The 21,230-nt window shown below is 46.2% G+C and overlaps 1 protein-coding gene across 1 annotated transcript in view; it reads left to right on the top strand.

Moving 5' to 3' along the window:
• The first annotated feature begins 356 nt into the window (after positions 1-356).
• Positions 357-21,230, top strand: part of LOC142574426 (uncharacterized) — a 311,223-nt gene continuing 290,349 nt past the window's right edge. Inside the window, exon 1 of the mRNA XM_075683509.1 lies at positions 357-402. Within this exon, the coding sequence (XP_075539624.1) occupies positions 383-402 (20 nt within the window). The 5' untranslated portion in view covers positions 357-382. The remainder of the gene's footprint in view (positions 403-21,230) is intronic.

Genomic DNA, 21,230 nt, shown 5'->3' with positions numbered 1-21,230 from the left:
AAAATAGCAACAAACTCACCTCCGACACGGCTTCTCCGCCTTTCCGGCCACGCATCTGCGTGGCAGCTCGGCTAGGGACAAACGGAGTTCACAACTTTCTTTCCCGTAGTACCTAGGCGAAGAGAAATCTCAAGGACTGAAAGTCCCCACATTTCGCTCTCGCAACCACTTCTCCTCGCGCATGCGCAGAAAGAGCGGAGAAATCCACTTATGATGTGCTCGTACGCTCGCCGACGTTCATCTACGGCGCAAGAGCACGTATCGATCGCGCATGCGCCGGTCTTCTCGTGCTGCACCTTGTTTACGTCCCTCTCGCCCTAACAAAAAAAAAATCGTTACGAGGACAGCGTCCCAGGGCGCCGGTGTGCAGTAGGATCACGCCATGCCGACCGGAGACAGCATGTAAGTGCGCTGCCTTTCGCTGTCTTGGCACGAGTGTTGTAGCCAGAGGTAGCCGCGGGCAACTTTACATCACAAAGCCTACATGCGAGCCCTGTTTTAGGGTGGTGAAAAAACGAAAACTTTAACCGCTGGCTACCGCCAAATTCGCTAACTAGCCATTCGTTGGCGCATTCCTGGATTTTTCATTTGCCACGCTATGAGGCTCCCATGTTGGCACACGATCTATTAAATTTCTTTAGTTTATAGGGATGCGCACCGAAAACATGCGTATATATTTAATGTATATGTTGCCCTTTTCTTTCATTTTAACGCATCAAACTTAATTATTTTCATTTGTATGCAGTGCGACACGTATAAAACAAGTTACAAGGCATGGTGGCGTGTTCGTGGTGGTATCATCTCACGCCAAGAATGTGAACTGCATTAACAGCATTGTCGTTGCCTTCCACTTGTACGTAATATGTAAAGGGTGTTTTTCCAAGTTTGTTGTATTCAAGACTGTGTTTACTAGCCTGTTTAACTGTAACGAAGATGTGCCTTGTACGGCGCTGAGACAGGCTATATGTCTGTGGCTTCTGAGGCTGCAGTGTATTTTAAAAGGTCAGTGAGTTTCTTGTCACGAAGGGTTGCGGGCAACGGGGTCTATAGGCTGCTCTTTCGCCAGTTTGTGGCCCCCATCTTGTGATTTGTCGTAAATTTTAACCCGCCAATTTACCTGGCATCGGCAAGTACCCTTACAAAGGCTGTCACCACCCTAAAACAGTGCTTTAATGTAGGCTCCCTACATTACATCACTCCCTCCTTGATCCCCACATGTCCTTTGCAGAAACACGCGACTTCTGCAGGTTACCTTGAATTTATCCTATTTCAGTCAGCTGTGTCACCAGCACAAAAAAGAGGTTATGTTCATGTGATTTATTCTTGTGCTGACACACGTGTTCACATAGTACCATAGAAGCGCGGTGCTTACCAAAGCGAAACCTCGCATTACCACTTATGTGGTTCCTTATATGATACACTGGCACCTTTCATTCAATGGAAGTTTCGATGAACGTAAGTTGCGGCATTTTCGAGTTAAGTTTTCAAAAACGCATTGTTTATTTAACGTTCTACCTAATGAGAAAACTTGTTTCACCAAGGAAGGTGGTTTGAGCTCGTTCGTTTCCCATAAGGCTGTGTGTTGCAGCGCCAAGCGGTAGAGAAAAACGAGGCCAAGCGCCAAGTGCAAACTGAAATTTTATTGTCTGATGCATGGTGCTTAATGAAAAAAAAGAACATAAAAGAGAACGATGCAATTACCCCTCACGGTCCCACTGGCGTTGTCTGAGAATGCCAACTTCGTTCGTGATAAGGCCAAGTGAGCACAAGTAAGCCTGTTCCCGTATACCCGCTCCCGCGAGTAGACGATGCATTAGGGCAACTCTGCAATTCTGACTACTTTTCGTCGATGGATCTCAAGACAGGTTATTGGAAAATTGAATACGACGAAAGGGATCGAGAGAAGACCACGTTTATCACGCCAGATGGCCTCTCCAGTTCAGTGTGATACCAGTCGGACTTTGCGACGTTCTAGCACTTGATGGACACAGTCTTGGCAGGACTGAAGTGACAGGCTTACCTCGTCTATTTGGATGACGTTGTTGTCTTTGCCACGAATTTTTCAAGGTCACCTGACGTGGTTTCAGACACTACCAGAGGCGATCAAATCACCTGGACTCACTCTGAAGCTGGTAAAGTGCCGTTTCGCTTATGAAGAATTCATTTTTCTTGGGCCACGTCGTAAACAAGTCTGGGGTCCTTCGCGACCCGAATAAGACAGCCGCCATCGCAAAGTTCCCCCAGCACGTCGACAAAAAAGGCAGTGCGCAGATTCCATGGTCTGTGTGCCAATTGCAGGCGCGTTCAAAGTGCCTTTTCATGGATTGCGGAACGACTAACTGATCCCACGAAAGCCGACGTCGACTTCAAATATAAAACACGGCAGCGCGACGCATTTGAGGATCTGAAACGACGGCTGCCGTCACCGCCGGTGCTTTGGCTCTTCGACGAAGACGCCGGGAGGGGAAATCTACACTTACTCAAGTACCATAGGCCTCGGTGCCATGCTTGTTCAAAGGAAATACGGAAATGAAAGCGTAATAGCTAACGCCAGTCGGTCACTGTCAAAAAGCAGAATCGAATAATAGAGTGTCTCGCGATCATTTGGGCCACGGCAAAGTTTTGGCCTTAGATGCACAGACGGCACTTCAAACTGGTGAGCGACCACCACGCCTTGTGTTGGTTGGCAAACTTGAGGCATCCTTGAGGTGGACTAGCACGATGGGGTCTCACGCACCAGGAATTCGACATCGCTGTCGTGTATAAGTCTGGGACGAAGGTATTCTGACGCCGACTGCCTGTGGTGTGCCCCTATTGACCCGCCACCGCAAGGCGAACAAGACGACGACAACTTCCAAGAACAACAGCTACAGAAGAATTCGCCGAACAGCAACAAGCAGACGCGGAGTTACGAAGCCTTGTGGAGTACTTAGAAGGCAAGACGGACATTGTCCATAGGGTACTTCGGCGTGGACCAAAGGCGGAAAGCTTTAATTTGTCCGGGGCGGGGGGTGAGGCTGGAGCCCGGCCAGCTTTCCGAACCCCACATAAATAAATAAATAAATAAATAAATAAATAAATAAATAAATAAATAAATAAATAAATAAATAAATGTGACATTTATAACAGTTGCGCTTGAAGAAACTTCGTGTGACCTCGAAGAACTGTTCACTGAAGTGACGGCCTTATATGAGTATATACAAGGCCTTGTAATAAGAGACAGTTCAGTTTCACAGCCTGAGTCCTCTCGCACCACCAAGAATCTGGCGTCTCTCGTGGTGTAATCCTCCTTCGTGAAATTGTTTTATACTTCGCTATCACTAATACTGCTTCGACTTTCTCTATAAACTGCAGCATCTCTCTCTCTCTTTCTCATCAGTGAGGCGTAGTATAAGCGCTGCTGCGCCTGACGGCCGTTGATTCTGATTTCGAGTGAATCCGGCTTGGCCTATTTCGGTTACTGAGTGAATTACACAGGGTGCTCGAACTATCATACCAAGACTTGAGTGCATGTTGGGCACATTGTGCAAAAAAAGTGCATATTGTTTCCAGTACAATGGAGTAGCCGCTAATAAATTTTTCGTTGCTGCTATTCAATTAGGTAATTATAATTAATTGTGTAACGCGAGAAGTAGCGTCGTGATTATCGAAGTGCAAATGAGGCACTTGTAGGCACACGCCAATGACATCTAACTGCGATGTTTTTATCGACGTAATAACTGCTCACTAATGTTTTCTGACTGGTAAGGAAACCGCAAGAAAAATGATAAATACCACGTGACTGCGCTCCCACGCGCACCATAAAGCCGCGTCCTAAATAAGCTGATTGAAAGCAATAGGAGGACCCGATAAAGACTGACTATGGAACCGCCTTCTTTATAGTGAATACTTTAATGTTACTCAACTTCTAATAATAAATTCTGATACTTAACTGCTTTGCCTGCCGCAAACCCGAAGGGACAGCGCATCACCTTGATTATGGTATGGAAGGAGCACCAACACCAGGTTTCTCGGCTTCGCGGCTTTTCCTTCCTGTCATTTCTACACCACACATATTATCCGTCTCTCAAGGCCGACTGAGCCCATTGATAACAAAAGCCCCTTTATAACGCGGCCGAAGCGCTGCTCTGACCACGCACGAACCGCGGAAAGCAATGGAACAGGTATAAAATGTTTCAAAATTCCGGCTCTGCTCGCACCGCGTCCAAAGAGTGCGCAGCGAAGTTATATCTCGCGGCAGAAACTTGCTTCAGACCAAAGCCAAAATAAATTGAAGGTATTAAATTTCATTAGAGTGTATATATGCCTGCTGCAAAAACAGGTTCGTGGCAAAAACAAGTGAGATAAACAGACCGGGAAGCGAATCACGTGTAGAAAAAAGGCAAAACCTATGCGTTCAAGAAAGTAAATGCACCACTTCTAAATGAGTCGATTTGGCAATAGGGACGTACGCATAAAAGAAAAGAGAGAAAAGAAAGAAAATTCCACGCGTAAGCTTTCCTAGGATTTATCTGAATGATGCCTAAGCATTTCGTAGCACTGACTTGGTGTTTCGTGGTAGCACGCGGGTGCGTTTCGTACGTTTGCGAGCACGACCGCGAAAGAAAGCGCGGTTGCAACACCGAACTGTTAAGGGAGACCTGCACGAAACGACGTAGAAGAGGCGAAGCAGTGTTCACCGGTGTTATAGATAGGCCGCAGTGGACGCGGGATGAAATGATCAGGGAGGTGTAGCAAGTGAAGGCAATATATACAATATTTATTAGGTAGCGTTATGAACCGCGTTCAGCGGTGCTCCGCAGGCGGCTAAGACTGCCGCGGCGGCACGGCCTTGAAAGTGATCTGTGAAGGCGGCCGAGTGCGGCACGTGCTGAGAGCTCCGTGAGCGCTGTGTTCTCGCCGCCTCGTTGGCGTCGAAGCGAGAGACAGCGTGCAAGTGAATTTGCTTGCTGCTGCGGGCGCTAATGTTGAAAGCGATCGTCTTACGCGACGGAAGGTTTTTCCTTTCGATAAGGATAGAAATGCTTACGCATTGGAAGCCGTCAGATTGCAGTGTGCCCATATTATAGATGAACTCGTTAGCACCGTTGAATACCAGCTGCCGCCGAGAGGGTGGGTTCGAATAGGTGTCCTTCTGCAGCTACGCAGTACTGAGTCCACTCGATCATATCTTCTGTGGCTTTCTTGATGACCTACTCTGGAATTCTACGTGAGACATCCGCTATACTTGGCTTGAGCTCATCTGACGCCCGTCTCGATCATGTGAACACAATCTTTCACATCAGCCCAAAGAAAGATATCGAGTGGAGAGAGGTCAGGTGGTCTAGCCGGTCAATTTTCAGGCCCATGCCTTCCAATCTATTGCGCAGGAAAAGTCGCATCCAGCCAGCTTCGTGCTCGGCTGCTGCTGTGTTCGGATGCCCCATCTTGCTGATACCACGAAAGTGGAAGACGTGACAGCGGGACTTCGCTGAGAAAGTCATCCACCACTCATTCAAGGATTTTGTTCACGCAAAGCTGTCCAGTCAGTGTGTGATCTAAGAAGATGGGACCGATTATAGCACCGGCGTAAATTACGAACCACACAGTGAGTGACCTCTGGTACTGGTGCGGAATGCGCCTGATCCAGTGTGGATTGAAGTCCCTTCAGCAGTTTGCATGATGCAAATTTACGTAGGCGTTCCGGCGAAAATCGGCTTCATCTATGCACACTATGTTGCTCAAAAATTCTGGTGACCAATCGGCTTTTGTGAGGAGCAAATTCGACAAATCTAGACGATTCTACGGGTCTCTATCTTCCAAGCATTGGTGCTGGTTAAGGTGGTAACGGGTACAAGGACATCATTTAGAATTCTCCAAACTGATGACTTGTAAATTGGTAGCTGGGCAGCGACGTCCCCAACGCTAGCATGAGTGTTTGAGGCCATAAATGCTAGAACATCCGTGCGTGCACTAGGACTCAAAGATGGAGTCCTTCGCTGATGCTGCTTGAAGATGGCGGATTGTCTCAGGTTTTCAGAATTTCTGATGATAGACGATGCGTTGGTCTACCCCACAATTACATGACTGATATATAATTGCGGCCTTCTTCTTGCTGCCATTTGCAGCTCCCAAGGCGAAGATAATGTTTAGCTCCTGCTCACTAGAGAAAGAAACGGCGACTGGGATGAAACGAAACGCACCTTTAAAGCTATGCCCTGACGCCGATTCGCTTTTGTCGTGTTAAGTTTTGTTGAAAAAAAAAAGAGAAAAATATCATCCGTGAACTTTATCTACGCTAAAACATGCAGCTATCACAGCCTGTTTCCAACTAACACCAAACCCGACGTCTTACTTCAGCCGGGGCGCGGCAAATAAGGAACTAGCTCGATCGCTGTTTCTTTATTTCCTTTATTTTGTTCCGAATAACTCAGAGCGAGCTTGTTCGAAGGCGCTGCTTGATGATGTGTTGGGAGCGTAGTCACGTGGTATGTTTCTTATTTCGCGGGTTTTATTTATTAGTCGGAAAAATTTGTACGCAATTAGTACGTCGCTAAAATTACTGCACTTAGATGTCCCTTCACTGTGTCTACAAATGCCTCATCGACACTTTGATATTTAGGATAGTATGGCTCGAGCTAGATAATGAATTACTATGACCTAATTAAATCTTGGTATTGTAAAAATACTTGCCGCTACTTTACTATACACGAAAGAAAGTGCATTAGTTTTTCTTCTAGTAAAGCAAATGCTATCTTTTAAAATATGGAGGCATGATAGTTAATTAGTACACTCTGCATATATTTATGAAGTCTGCGGGCAAGTGACAATGTTCCATCCCTAAAAAGTGTTATAGATTATTAGAAGAGCATTTTTTTTCATGAGTCGTTAGCATTGCTTACTAGAGAGAGAAGCAATAGTAAGACACTAATTATTCACCCGAATTCCACACGCCGTTGACGAAAGACTCTGTTGTCTGCAGGTTTCTTTCAGGGGCAGAAAAGTACGCAGAACAATTGGAAACGAGCTGAGCATACAGCAACATATTTATTGCTTAAGAATACTGCGTGTCAATCTCTTTTAGAAATAATTTTTAATTGACTACCTCCTCTTTCAGGAATACAGTAAACTTTGCACTGTGTATACAATTAAATACATTGTGTTTGTGCATGGTGTTTACAGTGGGAATTTAAAACAATGTTGATGTGAGAGAATATGGATATGGCAGCCGCTGCTAGAGCTTTTAATGCACTTGTTCTCATATTGTGAGGATTTGCGGAAGTAAGGCGAAAGTATGAAATAAAGCCGTGCACGTCCGCGCCAACACTGATGCAGTAAACAATTAGCCACAATAAATGTTTAATTTAAAATTTTGGGGCAAGTCAAAAGGAACCTCAAATGATGTGGGTGACGAAACTGTGGTAATCACATTTTAGCTTTGTGTGTGTGTGGGGGGGGGGGGGAATCATATTCAGCGACCCCGTGAGGCTCTGCCTCCTGCGCCGAGTGAGCTCGGGCCCCGGGAGCACCCCCCCCCCCCCCCCCCCCCCCCCCCCCCCCCCCCGGTCGGCGCCTATGGCGTGAGCTGTCTTCGTTTTGCTTACGCAACGACATCCTCGTAAAAAAAGAACTCCCCAGTCTGCGCAGCCTACCTTCACGTTGTGTCAGCAGCACTCCGGCCAGAAGTTTTGAGCGTCCTTGACGACGATTAGACTGCCAGGCACCTTGGGTTTTTCCGTACGCTCGCAAGAATACAAGAGAAGTACTATTGGCCGCGCTTTACTGCCAACGTCGCCCACTACGTCAAGACACGCCCGACAATACCAGCGGGTGTACTACAGCCTATTTAGCCTATTTTCCGACCGTTTCAGCAGATTGGGATGGAGTTGTTGGTAACCTTTCCGACGGCAACATCTAGAAACAAGTGGATCATCGTGGCCACCGACTCCCTTACCCGCTGCGCTGAAACGAAAGCCCTGCGCAAAGGCAGTGCAGCGGAAGTGGTAACATTTTTTGTCGATAACATCTTGCTGCGAGTTGACGCCCCAGAGGTTCTCACTACTCACAGAGGAATGACATTTACAGCTGCACTTATTCATGTCATCCTGCAGTATAACCAGACAAGTCATCGGAGGACCACTGCCTACCACTCGCAGACGAATGGCCTAACAGAACGTCTCAATAAGACGCTCACCCACTTGTTAACATTCTACGTCGGCGTCCAAAACAAGACCGTGGGATGCTGTCCTTCCGTATGTAACGTCTGCTTGCGACACGGCCGTGCAAGGAACGACTCAGATCACGCCGCTCAAGCTGGTTTACGGAAGGAACATAACGACGACTCTCGACGGCATGCTGCCGGACGTCACCGACGTAGGAAATGTCGACGTTGCGGCCTATCTCTAGCGCGCCGAAGAACCTCGACAGCTGGCCTGCCTGCGCATCAAGAACCAGCAAAGGGTGGACAGTCGCCACTACAATCTTCGCTGACGCTACATGGAGTACCAGCCCGGGGACGGTGTTTGGGTTAGGACCCCGAGCGACGGCGAGGATTCAGCGAGAAACTTTTCCGATGCTATGTCGGACCACACGAGATAATCCGACGTATTGGCGCACTGGACTATGAGGTCATGCCAAACGACATTTCGTAATTACAGCGGCACTCCGCACGACCTTAGACAGTCCCTGCTGTATGCCTTAAGCCGTTGTACCAGCCCTAAAGAAACTTTGGGACTTTGTTTCTTTTTTTGCTTTGGTATACTTTTTCTTTACTAAATGTGCTTTTTCGCTCTCCTTTTATGTTTACAGCACCGGGACGATGCTTTCTATGAGGGGGGGGGGGCATTGACACGAAGTATGTTAGGCGTAACGTCAAGAGACAGGAAGAGAGCGGTGAGGATCGGAGAGAAAATGAGGATAGCCGATATTATAATTGACATTAAGAGAAAAATTGAGCTCGACAGGTCATGTAATGCGTAGACTAAATAACCGGTGGACCATTAGCGTTACAGAATGGGTGCCAAGTGAAGGTAAGTGCAGTTGAGGGCGGGAGAAGGCTAGGTGGGGTGAGGAAATTAAGAAATTCGCAGGAGCTAGTTGGAATCAGTTGACGCAGGAAAGGGGTAATTGGAGATCGCAGGAAGAGGCCTTCGTCCTGCAGTGGACATAAGATAGGCTGATGATGATGTCGATGATGATCGACATTTGCACTTATGTTTCTCCGATGACCGCTTTTCACGGGCTACAAAATGTTAAACGTTATCGCTCTGCGCAAGATGCGCCTCCATGATTTGGAACTTATGTGAACGTTATCATTCATTCGATATGATGTGTATGCTCTCGCCGCACCATCTGTTATCAGATCGGACGCACGACACGAATTGTTCAGTAGTTTCTAGAAAGCGCGCGGGCGCCAACGATTACACTAGAACCTTCGATAACTCATGTATAAAAGCCGATGCGCTTGATTCGCTCACCAGGTTCCGAAAATCGCCGGCTTTGTTCGCTGCCGTTGTTGTGCATTGAGTGTAACTTTCTTTTGTGGGAACGAGCTCGCCCAATTAAAGTCAGTTGTGTTACTCTCAGTTTTGCTACTGACTTCTGGACGGTCACTACTACGTGTCAATATCGGCAATAAATTGGCGACCAAGGTCACTTATTATTAACACGCGAGGGGGCCCGTGCCGGAGTATGATTGAATACAGGAAAAAAATCATAAACCTGGGTTGCAGTGGCTGAGAATACGACTGCCGTCTCACATCACCGCGTTAGGTAGTCAACACTCATAATTATGCGCGTGCTGTCTCTTGAGGGACGCGGAAGCGTTCCGATCAGGGCTATGCGGACTTCTTCAAAATGGAAAAGGGGGTTTACTGGCTACAGTTGACCGACTGGAGCTGAGGTAGGTCGCTTGTTGCTCGGACACGTACAAACTGGGCACTTGAATGTCAATTGTTTCGCGCATTTGAGGCTAGTAGAAGCGTTCTTCGGTGCGACTATGTGTTCGCGTGGTCCCTAAATGACCAGAGGTCGGGTCGTCGTGGGTAACGCGCAGAACTGATGCATACTCCGGAACTACTAGAAGAAAGAGGGCACCCGCCCTTGATGAGCTCCTCTTGCAAAGAACACCATCGCAGAGGCAAAATCGGCCTGCGTTTATAGGCCCTTGTGTGGCAAGGAAAAGAGCGTTCAAGGTTGGGTCTTTTACGCTGCTCTGCGGCGAATGTCAAGACGTCGGGAAAGTCGGGCGACAGGGGAGCGATAAGGTAGTCAAAGCTGTCGGCTTCACAATCTGTCGTACAGAGTGGCATCCTAGAAAGATAATCCGCGTCAGCGTGTCGACGGCCAGTCTTGTACGAAATAGTGAACACATATTCCTGTAGACGAAGAGCCCATCACGCGAGATTGACCAGGCAGCACAGAGAATGGTGATCTGTGGCGATGGTAAACGGCTGACCGTAGACGTGAGCGAAATCGCTGTAAGGCAAATACTACCGCTAGGCATTCTTGTTCCGTCGCAGGGTAGGCTTGCTTAAAGAACGGCTTGCGTGCACTACATGTTCGTTGTTGCTAGACTGCTGAACGAGAGCGGCACCGATGCCGGCGCCACTTGTTCTGTGTGAATTTCGGGTGGAAACGAAGAACCGAAGTGCCGTTGTACTGGCTGTGAAGTTAACAAAAAGTTCAGCTGGCGAAAAGCGGCTTCATACTGAGGGGTCCACTGAAACGAGGTGTTCTTGCACAGAAGATTCGTCAGAGGGTGAGCAACATCTGTGGAACCAGGTATGAACCGCCGGAAATATGAGCAGAGCCCTTCGAATCTACGAGGCTGTTTGACAGATTTAGGCTGCTGGAATGATTCAACGGCTGCCGCCTTCTGTGGATCCGGTCTGATGCCCTCTTTATCGACGATATGTCCTAACACCACCGTTTCACGCTTGCCAAAATGGATTTCTTTATACTTCACTTCAAGAGAAGGCTTTTCGATGCAGTCGAGTACAATAGCCAGATGAGACGAGTGTTGTGTTCCTGAAATATGCGTCTAAAATTATATCATCAAGGTAGCACATAGAAATCTGTCACTTTAAACCGAGCAGCATAGTGTCCATGAGTCTTTCCAATGTCGCCAGCGCATTGCGCAGTCCGAACGGCTTGGTGTTTAATTAGTACAACACCTCAGGCGTAACGGACGCCTCTTTTACTTGTCAGCTGAGTGCATCAGAATTTACCAATAACCGGCTTTCAGATCAATGTAACAAAAGTAGAAAGCGGAACGGATACATTAGATGGCGTCATCAATATGGGGCAGCGGATAGACGTCTTTCTTGGTGATGGTATCCAGTCGGCGATAGTCAACGGAGAATCTCCCCTTGCCATCTTCCTTATTCACAAGAACGACGGAAGTGGCCCAAGGACTTGCCGATTCTTGAATTGCTCCCTTTACTAGCATCTCTTGCAATTGGTCCTTGATGATGCTGTGCTCTGACGGTACAACTCGATAATTTTCCTGCCCTATTGGATACGTCGAAGCGGTCTTGATCCGATGATGTATTCGAGACGCTGGAATTAAAGGCATTTTGCTGCTTTTTTGAAAAGCCGAACATTTTCGAGTGCTTGGAAAGAACGCCTAGGAGTGTATGACGTTCGCTTTGACTAAGTGACTTGCTGATCGTTTGTAGAAGTTGTGAATCTTCTGAACCTTGAGGACCTAGATTTACATTCTCGCCTGTAATATCTAAAAGCGGATCCAGCGTCGTAGAGGATTCGAATTTAGATACAGCAAATTTCGTGCCACGACGCAACGCTACAGGCTCCATTGAACTGTTAATTATCCGGACACTTGCGCGTCCTTCAATTATGGACGCCACGCAATGGGGAACTGAAATGTTTTTTTTCACACAAGTCAAATGAATCGGTTGCAGCGCGACGTCGAACATGGCGAGTTCGTTGCTAGAACAGGTTACTGGAACGCACACAGCAGGAACGACCATGTCCTCGGAGACAACAAAGATGCATCCATCACGGGATGAATTCTTCCAGAGCTCAGCTGGGAAACTACCGTGGACGGAAAGGTGCCCACTTATGTAATCAAAAGTTGCCCTATACTGCAGCAAAAAATGGATTCCCAATATAACGTCATGTGTAAATCGTGTAATGACCACGAATTTTGTGCGAACCATTTGGCGCACGAAGACACCTCCACAGTACAAACTCCCCCAGGACACAGCACATCGCCGTTCACACTACGCAATGTCGCACCACGGCTTAGATAAAACATCACTTTCAGTCTAAGAAAGCTCTTAATGTTAACAGTCAGGAAGAGTGGGACGCGCTCCTGCGAAGTCCCGTCTTTGAGGACCAAATCCTGGCCGTCCAGCGCGTCCGCGATCGGCCCGGCAGGATAGATCTGTCAGTCCCGTCGGGGGATTAGCCGGGTGCGCGTTTTATCGTGTGTTGCTGGACCAAATAAAAAGTTTATTCACTTACTCACTCATCACAGGAATTGTCGCGCCTTTGTCCACAAGTGCCATGGTAGGTATGCCATATTTGTCAATAGTGCGTGGTCTCTTGCGACCGCACTCCCGCAGGCCGCACCGACCGGTGGCGGTGACTGCGTGCGTCGCCATTGCGACGGAGAGCTCGTGGCAGCATTAGGTTTCGATCACTTCTTCAATTTATTTCAGCTGATTTACTTTAAGACAAATACATAGAAAAACGGGTGACTTCTTTCGGCCCATTCATTAAGTGCACAAAAATATTGTGCCCAGGCACCAGTAACAAACATTAATAAAAGTGAAAACTTCTACGCACATAAATGATAGCTTGAAGAAAACTAACAGTCAACAGACATAATCATAATCATATATGTGATTAACAGATGAAAACTGAAAAATCAAAGGGGGCGGTCTTTTTCGGAAACATTTTTTAATCAGGCCAGCGAGGGGTAGTATAAACGGTAGGCTTGCGTGCTGGCCGTGGCGTAGGGAATGGACCGTCGAATGGCTGGGAAGAAGTGAGCTCTCGTGGGTATGAAGGGCGGTAGCTGAAGCATACCGAGATGTCACCCCCCACGCCACAGCTGTAGCATATCGGAAGAGGTCAAGACACCTGCGGCAGCTGGGAGTAACCAAGCCTATCAGAAGGAATTGAATGCCAGTATCGCTCTTCATGGGGCTGTAGACAGCCGACGTTCGTTGAGAGAAACAAGGGGAGCGAAAACGCCGTTCGTAATCGGAGGGTGGCCGACATGACTACTTAAATCGCAGTGTTCCTTGGTATTAATCGACATCTGCTGCATTCCCTTATGACTTCCATGGGGCAGGAGTGGCCAGCGTTCGCGCGCGTTCTGTTTCTCTTGCTTAGCCGTCCTGAAAGTCGCTGGGCCATTGAGAGATTTGCTGACATTGAAGCAATTCTTCTCTTACAATCTACCGTATTGTAAACTACAGGTCATTAGGCGATATTGTGTCGACACTAGCAACTGTTGGGGCGTTCGACAGACGGCCAAATTTTGAAGCAATCCGTCGCATCTTCAGCATTTCAAGTGTGCGACAGTGCTGCAGCACGTCGGAAACGTAAATAATAATTACGGTAATAACGGAAATAGTAGTAAGAAAATGGTACACGTATTCTCATATCTCCACAAGAATGTGTCAGGCATCGTGGGATCCACTATTATGCGCAAGTTCAAAATTTCTTCTATGCATGTGGTACATGCTTGCCCTGGAAGCTGCGCCCTCTTAGCCAACGTCTGCTGCGCTCGCTTCTTCGCGTTAGAATCACCGAAGCACTTCTGTACTTCCTCAACAAAACGGTCCCAAGCTGCGAACATGTCCCCGGGGATTTTATACCACATGAGACCGATGTTAGCGAAAATACAGCATGACTCAACTGCGCTGTCGAGTTCCTGCGACCTGGGGCCGTATTCTGTAGCGGTTCCTTTGGGAACCGGTTCCTTTTGGCTGTTGCCATTGGTCGGCGCTTCGTTGTCGTCATCCCTGGTGGGCGGGACGACAAATTTTGATGACGTCACACAGGTTGTCAATCTTCTGGAAAGGAACCGGTTCCCTGCTAGGAGAGGAACCGCGGAGAAGTGGTTCGCTCGAGGGTCGCGCGCGGGGGCGAGCATGATGTCGAGGGTTGCTAGGGCAACCGTGGCTGCCGGCTAACCTCGCGCCAGCTGACGAGCCGGCACCTAGACGAGACGAGACAGAGACGGCAATGGCGGCTCCTTTGGTTGTGTTGCTGGCGAGTGCCGAAAGACAACGGCGCGACGAGAGGCAACGACGCGACGCGTTCGGCATGGCCGAAGAAGAGTTTCGGAGGCATTTTAGGCTCTCCAAAGACATAGTGCGACGTCTTTGCGATGAGCTGGAAGGACATCTCGGGCCTCAAAGATTTCGTGGTGTCGACACCACGATGAAAGTGCTGTGCGCGCTGCGGTTTTTTGCCACCGGGAGCTTTCAGCAGTGCGTCGGGAATGAAGAAGCGATTGCACTGTCGCAGCCTTCGGTCAGCCGGATCATCACAGCCGTCGCCAAGGCCATTATGGTTGTGGGCAAGGAAAAAGGATGGGTTAGATTCCCATCCACGGCGCAACAGAAAGCCGCCGTCAAGGAAGGCTTTCTTAGCCGTGGAAAAATTCCAGGAGTTCTAGGATGTGTGGACGGGAGTCTGATAGCCATCGTTCGCCCTAAGAAGCTCGGCCCCGGCGAAACGGAATCCTACTGGAGCCGTAAAGGGTATTACGCCCTCAACTGCATGGTCGTGAGTATTGTTCATTGACAAATATTTTCGATATGTGTTTGCGCGAGTGCACGTTGTAAAAAACTTCGTTTCGTTATTTTTCATCAATTGCCGGTAATACTTGCGTTCCTATTAGAGAAAGTAGCGTTTGTGTTGTATGTGTAATGACGGCTTTGATCTTTGCATATAACACGGCCGCACTTTTTCAGTGCTCTCCAATCGCAGTTGAATAGCCTTTTCGGTGCTACAATGTAAACACATTACGCGCGACTTAAACCGGAATAGACGCCGTAGCAGTGAAGGGAGTCTTCGTCTGCGAGCGATCCTAACAGAAGACGAGCCCTTGTGATTCTTATTCGACGTAAAACTAAAGCATTGTGGCCTACAGACTGTGAACGTGAAAAGGAGCATCCCATCAATGAAAATGGTGTGAGGGAGAATGAGAATGTGTGGACACCCATTTGCTCTAGCTGTTAATACGGCACGTGCTGTTTCCGCGTTCTTTCGCTTGTAATAGGCACTTTGTCTGAAAAAAAAAAACAAAAAAAACAGGTGGCACTCTTTAGCAGAATCTTATACAATATGGACGGAAGAAACCAAAGGAATTATTTTGCACATTGTGTTGTGACCGCACGCCATACATGAGCATGTGTACACATGCCAACATTGCATTTGTAGGTTAAGATGACATTGTTATCATGCTGATCATTAATTCAACTGCCTACTGCGTATGTTGATATCTCCTTTTCTGTAATTGTGTTCGCTGACTGAACAGTAACTGATTGGCAAGTAGTGTTGTAAGCAAAAGGTTGTGCCAGATATTTGTTGCAGTGGCACTGACACCTTCTCTTTGCTTTCCCTTATGAGGTGTGCGACGCGAAGCTGAAAATCCTGGCAATTGACCCACGGTTTCCGGGATCGTGCCACGATTCTTTCGTCTGGAGGCATTCAGAATTTCGTTGCCGCCTCACTCGTGGCCTGTTACTTCATGGAGAAGTCTTGCTTGGTAAGTGCACCTAAAGTAGCAGTGCTTCTTCCACATGTAAAACATGCACAGTCAAATAGTTTTGCATCCTAGCAAGCTTTAAGAAAGCGTGATTTGCTAGAAATGTGTTGTGAATGCAGCAGTACCTAATGAACCTGCTGCGACTATCGAGAGAAACAAGTCTCTCCTAAAAGGCAGATATTTGTACCAGCATGTATACAACAGCTGACATGTTATGCTGTTTATTTATTAATTTCAATACACTGAATGCCACGTGGAGCGCTACAGGCAGGGGTGGAATTCTACAGAACACGTCGAAATGGCAGTTTTCAAGTATGGTGGAAAAGGGTTGGTGACAATGGACTGGGGGCCTGGTCCCTGGTCACTGTCCTTGGAACAAAGGAATGAGCGTGTGCGTGAAACTTTCGGCATCGACGTTAGTGATGGGTGTAGTATATATTGTTGAATGGTGCAAGTTGCGCTATTTTTCTTTGTGTCGCAATGTGTGCGATTTTTTTTGTTGCAGCGACGTGTGGTGCTGGAGTGATTAGAAAGGATCAAATGGGTAGCTCGATTTTGGGTACCTTCATGAGAAGAGGTACGAAAGGTAGAGCAAGGATCCCAGTTACTGGCAGCATATTCGAGAGTAGACCTTAGAAGTGTTTTATAAAATAACACTTCTGAAGAGAGAAGAGCTAATAAGTTTTAGTGGAGGATGTACATTTAGGGAGGGGCAAATGGGATGAAAGGAGCAGAAAACCACGAGTATAACATAAATATTACATGTCCAACTTAACCTGAGAATGAGATTTGCAGCCAAGACAACAGGTGAAATTGGGCTTTTCTTTAAAATGAGTCGAACTTTCTTTACAACTTTCCGGGAAGGTCAATGTTTGATAGATATTGCAACAATAAATCCAAGACCTGCTCCTGTTGTAAAAGGGCCCTGGCGTAGACTCTGTTCTTGCATTGTGCCTTAATGTATCCATTTCGTTCACTGACATGCAACACTTTACAGGGGACTCTGGGTACCCGCTAGAGCCATGGCTCATGACTCCCGTGCCTGGTCACCCAAATTGCCTCACGGCAGAGGGGCGCTATAATGAGGCACACGCATCAATGCGAAATGTCGTTGAGCGGTGCATAGGAATGGCAAGAGCCGCTTCCGATGCCTGCAGAGGTATCTGGTGCTCCACTACTCGCCTCAGAAAGCAGCCACTATTGTTGCAGCTTGTGCAGCGCTGCATAACCTCTGCCTTGCAGCAGGCGTGCCTCTGCCAGACGACCCAGATGACGACGGTGCACATGACGACAGCGCACAGGGGCCAGCCCAGGCACAAGTGCCGCTTCAAGTACAGGTGCCACCGCAGGCGCACCCTGTACAGCCTTCTCGAGCTTTGTTTCAAGGAGGCCGTGCGGTGCGCGAATCCATAGTTGGTGTGTTTCGGCTGCCCAGAAATTTGCGCATTGCCTACCTGCAAAGTGTGCGCCGGCGCATTCGCTGGCAAATGAGGCGGAGACATGTGCTGGTGTAACATGTTTTATTTTTCTTTTCATGAAGTAAATAGGCCGTGCACTTCAACATAACACATTGCGTGTGCTCACATGTTGCTAATCGTAGTATGCCGAATAGAAAGAGGGATAGTATCGTAGTATCGGATAGAAAGAGGGGGTGGAGTGGCAATAATGGTCAAAAGCGGTATAGTATTTTCTGTTTTAGATGGTCCAAGTAACATTGAATCAGTATGGATAAAAGTTAGGTTAAATAACCGCTCGGTGATAGTAGGTGGTGTGTACAGAGCCCCAAACTCCCCTGTAGACATGCTTGTTAGCTTAAGAAATTCCATGGACAGGAATTTAAAACAGGATGACTCAATCCTACTTTTAGGTGATTTTAACTTGCCCGGAATTGACTGGAATACACTCTCCTTTAGTCAAACGGATATGCCTAGCTGTGAAGAACTAAATTGAACTTGCATTTTGTTATAACCTAACTCAAGTTGTAGAAGGTTACACCAGAGTATGCGAAACAACATCATCACTTCTAGACCTAGTCTTTATATCCTCAGAACTGCTACCACATCTTTGTGATTGCGAACCCTGCGAAGGTATATCAGATCACAAAATTGTAATAATGGTTTTAGATATGGTGCCAGATCGTTCGCATAGTAAACGTAAGACGTTTCTAAACTTTGCTGCCGCTGACGACGTTGGCGTGTTGGAATGCCTCGAGGGTTCATTTGATGATTTTATGCATCTTGCCGATAATGGTGCTACCGTAGACAAATTATGGGCCTACTTTTCAAACATGGTGGAACATTGTATTACACACTATATTCCCAAGCTTTCAAAATATACAAGGAAGAAGAATCCCTGGATAACAAGAGAAATCATACACATGAAGCGGAAATTAAAAAGAAAACGGAGGGCAAACAGGATTAAGTCTGTTCCTGGCAATAGCAGTGCCATTAGCCAACTGAGTAAGCAACTCAAGCATCTTGTCAAGGTGGCTAAGGACAAGTTCTACAATGTAACACTAAAAAAAATTTTATACAGGCACCTACCAAATTTTGGCGCTATGTTATTCCTTCGAAGTCTCAAAAAAATGGAGACAAAAATAATGCAGAAAGAGCTGAAAACCTCAACTCGTTTTTTCATCCGTCTTCGCTTCTGACGACGGCTTGTCACCAAAAGTAGCAGACGCTCCTGGCTGCCCTCCAGTTCAAGACTTAGAAGTCACAGAGCAAGGAGTGCTTAACTTGCTGCTTCAATTGTCTGTAAAGAAAAGCCCAGGCCCTGATGGAATCCCCAATGAATTCCTGCTTAGATATGCAGAGTGGGTTGCCAAATACCTCACAAAACTTTTTCAAATATCCATTACCTCTCGTTCTTTCCCGTCCACTTGGAAATATACCAAAGTTATTCCGGTCCATAAGAGTGGTTCTACATCGGTTGTCAATAATTTCCGACCAATTTCTCTCCTTTGTACATGTTCTAAGTTGCTTGAGCATATTGTATTTAAATTCCTTATGGAATATCTTGAACACAATAACATACTTCATCCTTCTCAACATGGGTTCCGAAAAGGCCTTTCTACAATTACCCAGCACATAGAAACCGTTCACGATCTTTCTGAGGGAATAAACAGCCGTGGCCAAACTGACATATTATTCTTGGACTTTTCAAAAGCATTCGATAAGGTATCCTATCCAAATTGCTGCTAAAGATTAATGCTATATTCAGGAATTCCAAAATAACACACTGGTTTTCTTCCTATCTCTCCTCCCGTGAACAGTTTGTACACCTCGAAGGTTTTCAATCGTCGTCTTCCCCTGTGGTTTCAGGTGTTCCACAGGGAAGTGTCTTGGGCCCACTTTTATTTTTGGTTTTCATAAATGACCTCCCAAAAGCTATCTCGGTCCCAATCAGACGTTTCGCTGACAACTGTGTCGTATACAAAACAATTAGGACCCCAACTGATCAAGAACTGAACGCTAATCTGCATGCAATAGAACATTGGTGCGCGAAGTGGCAGATGGTGCTTAACTCTGACAAATCCGTAATTATGTCTGTTACTAGAAAGAAAAATATAATGATATACCCTTATTCCATTGCAGGTAAACCAGTTAATAGAGTACATCAGCATAAGTATCTCGGCTTAGCCTTCACTTCTGACCTATACTGGAATACACAATTAGACAATGTATGCTCCAAGGCACGCAAAGCAATTTGGGCACTAAGACGCAAAATCCGTAATGCAACTCCCGATGTAAAAACACTCACTTATAGCACCCTTGTAAAACCTGTAATTGAATATGGCAAAATTCTTTGGGATCCTTACACTGCGTCTAACAAATTAAAAATTGAGAAAGTTCAGAAACTTGCTTCCCGTTTTATTTTCAATAAATATCGCCGAACTGATTCACCAACCGAATTATGTAAATTAGCAAACCTTAAAAGTTTAGAATACTGCACTAAGGTAGATAGGCTTAAGTTTCTTTACATTTTAATTCATGGCCACTTGAATATCAACACATCACCATATTTTACAATACACCCTAATGAGACATCAAGACATCGCCATTCCATGTACATTGCTGTGCCGCGTTCTTATAACGATTGTTGTAAGTACAGTTTTTTTCCTCGTGTTATTAAAGAATGGAACATGCTGCCTGATTCCATTGTAAATATTAACTCCCTCGATGCCTTTCTAGAATGTCTGAAATCTTACGTGGACCGTAGTACACTAATGTAATAGTTGTGCCTCAGCACTTGCATGCGTTTTCTTTTTCCTTTGTCTTTTGTGTCAATATCGTAGTTGTGAAATGTACCTTGTTTAGAATGTGAATTTATTAGATTTTCCACTCCTGTAATAGCCTGAGAAAGGCTGACAGCATCAATAAATGAGTGAATGAAATGAATGAATGCTGCATACTGCGGTAGTGAAAAGCACATGATTTGTCTATCTTGAGCATGACAGATGCAGTGACAAATAACCATGTGCCATTATGTTACTCATTTGCTTTGTTCACTGTGCTTTTGAATATTGTCTCGCCAGGGAATTTTCTTTAAATAAAGGTTATTTCTAAGGTGAATGGCAACCAATCTTGCATTGTTGAATATTGCTTTGCGATGCCTATTTTACTGTGCAGTATGCATTATTCCAAAGCTGAAGATGTCTGTTCATGTGTGACACGCAAGCACAGCACGAGTTACACAGCCACTGAAATGTCGTTCAGAGCAATCTGTATAGCACATATTGAAACGTATAGCAACAAACGAGACATGCCAAGCACTTTTTGGAGCAGGATTTCTTTAAATGGCAGACACTCATGCTTACTACTGCTTCGTTTAAACTCAAGAGTTGCTTCAACATTGCATTTCTTGCACGCATGATTTCACATAATGCTCGTAATTGCTGCTTAACAAGGTGCAACTACGCTATAACACAATATAAACAAAATCATGACAATGAAACATTTCTTTATTTTATTCATTGGGTACCTGCTTCGCCATTCAGGCATTACAGCAGGGAGGGTACAACTCATATAAATGAACACTCAGAATTACATTCATAAAGCATGGAAGAAATCATCATTTGAACAAATACAGATAGTGTCAGATGGTAGAGTATTTCAATCTCTTATAGTACGAACATAGAAAGAGTAGCGGAAAGCGTCGCTTTTAACCCTCTATTGCATGGCGTCCCATATTTGGTACATACTGGTTACCATTCTTTTTCGCGTGTGTGAGATTCCCAGTTGAGAATGTGATACCGTCAGAGTAAATCTCATAGTTATGCGCACTTATTATGGGCAAGTGCTGCCATCTCTCGAGCGATACGCAAAACAGAAGTGAAGTAGATTTTGGGATGCGGCGTGAAACTCGGAGGGGGCAAACACGAGCAATTGTTTTTTTTTCTCTGAAAATTTAGACCGCAGGAACATAGAAAAATTATTTTGGCATATTTTTTGGTCTCATCAATTCAATGCAGTTACTAGTTTTCTCAATTTTGCCTGCA

Source organism: Dermacentor variabilis, chromosome 3, assembly GCF_050947875.1.
Source record: "Dermacentor variabilis isolate Ectoservices chromosome 3, ASM5094787v1, whole genome shotgun sequence".
In the NCBI taxonomy this organism is placed as follows: Eukaryota; Metazoa; Arthropoda; class Arachnida; order Ixodida; family Ixodidae; genus Dermacentor; species Dermacentor variabilis.
This window is presented reverse-complemented; position numbering and strand designations above follow the sequence as displayed.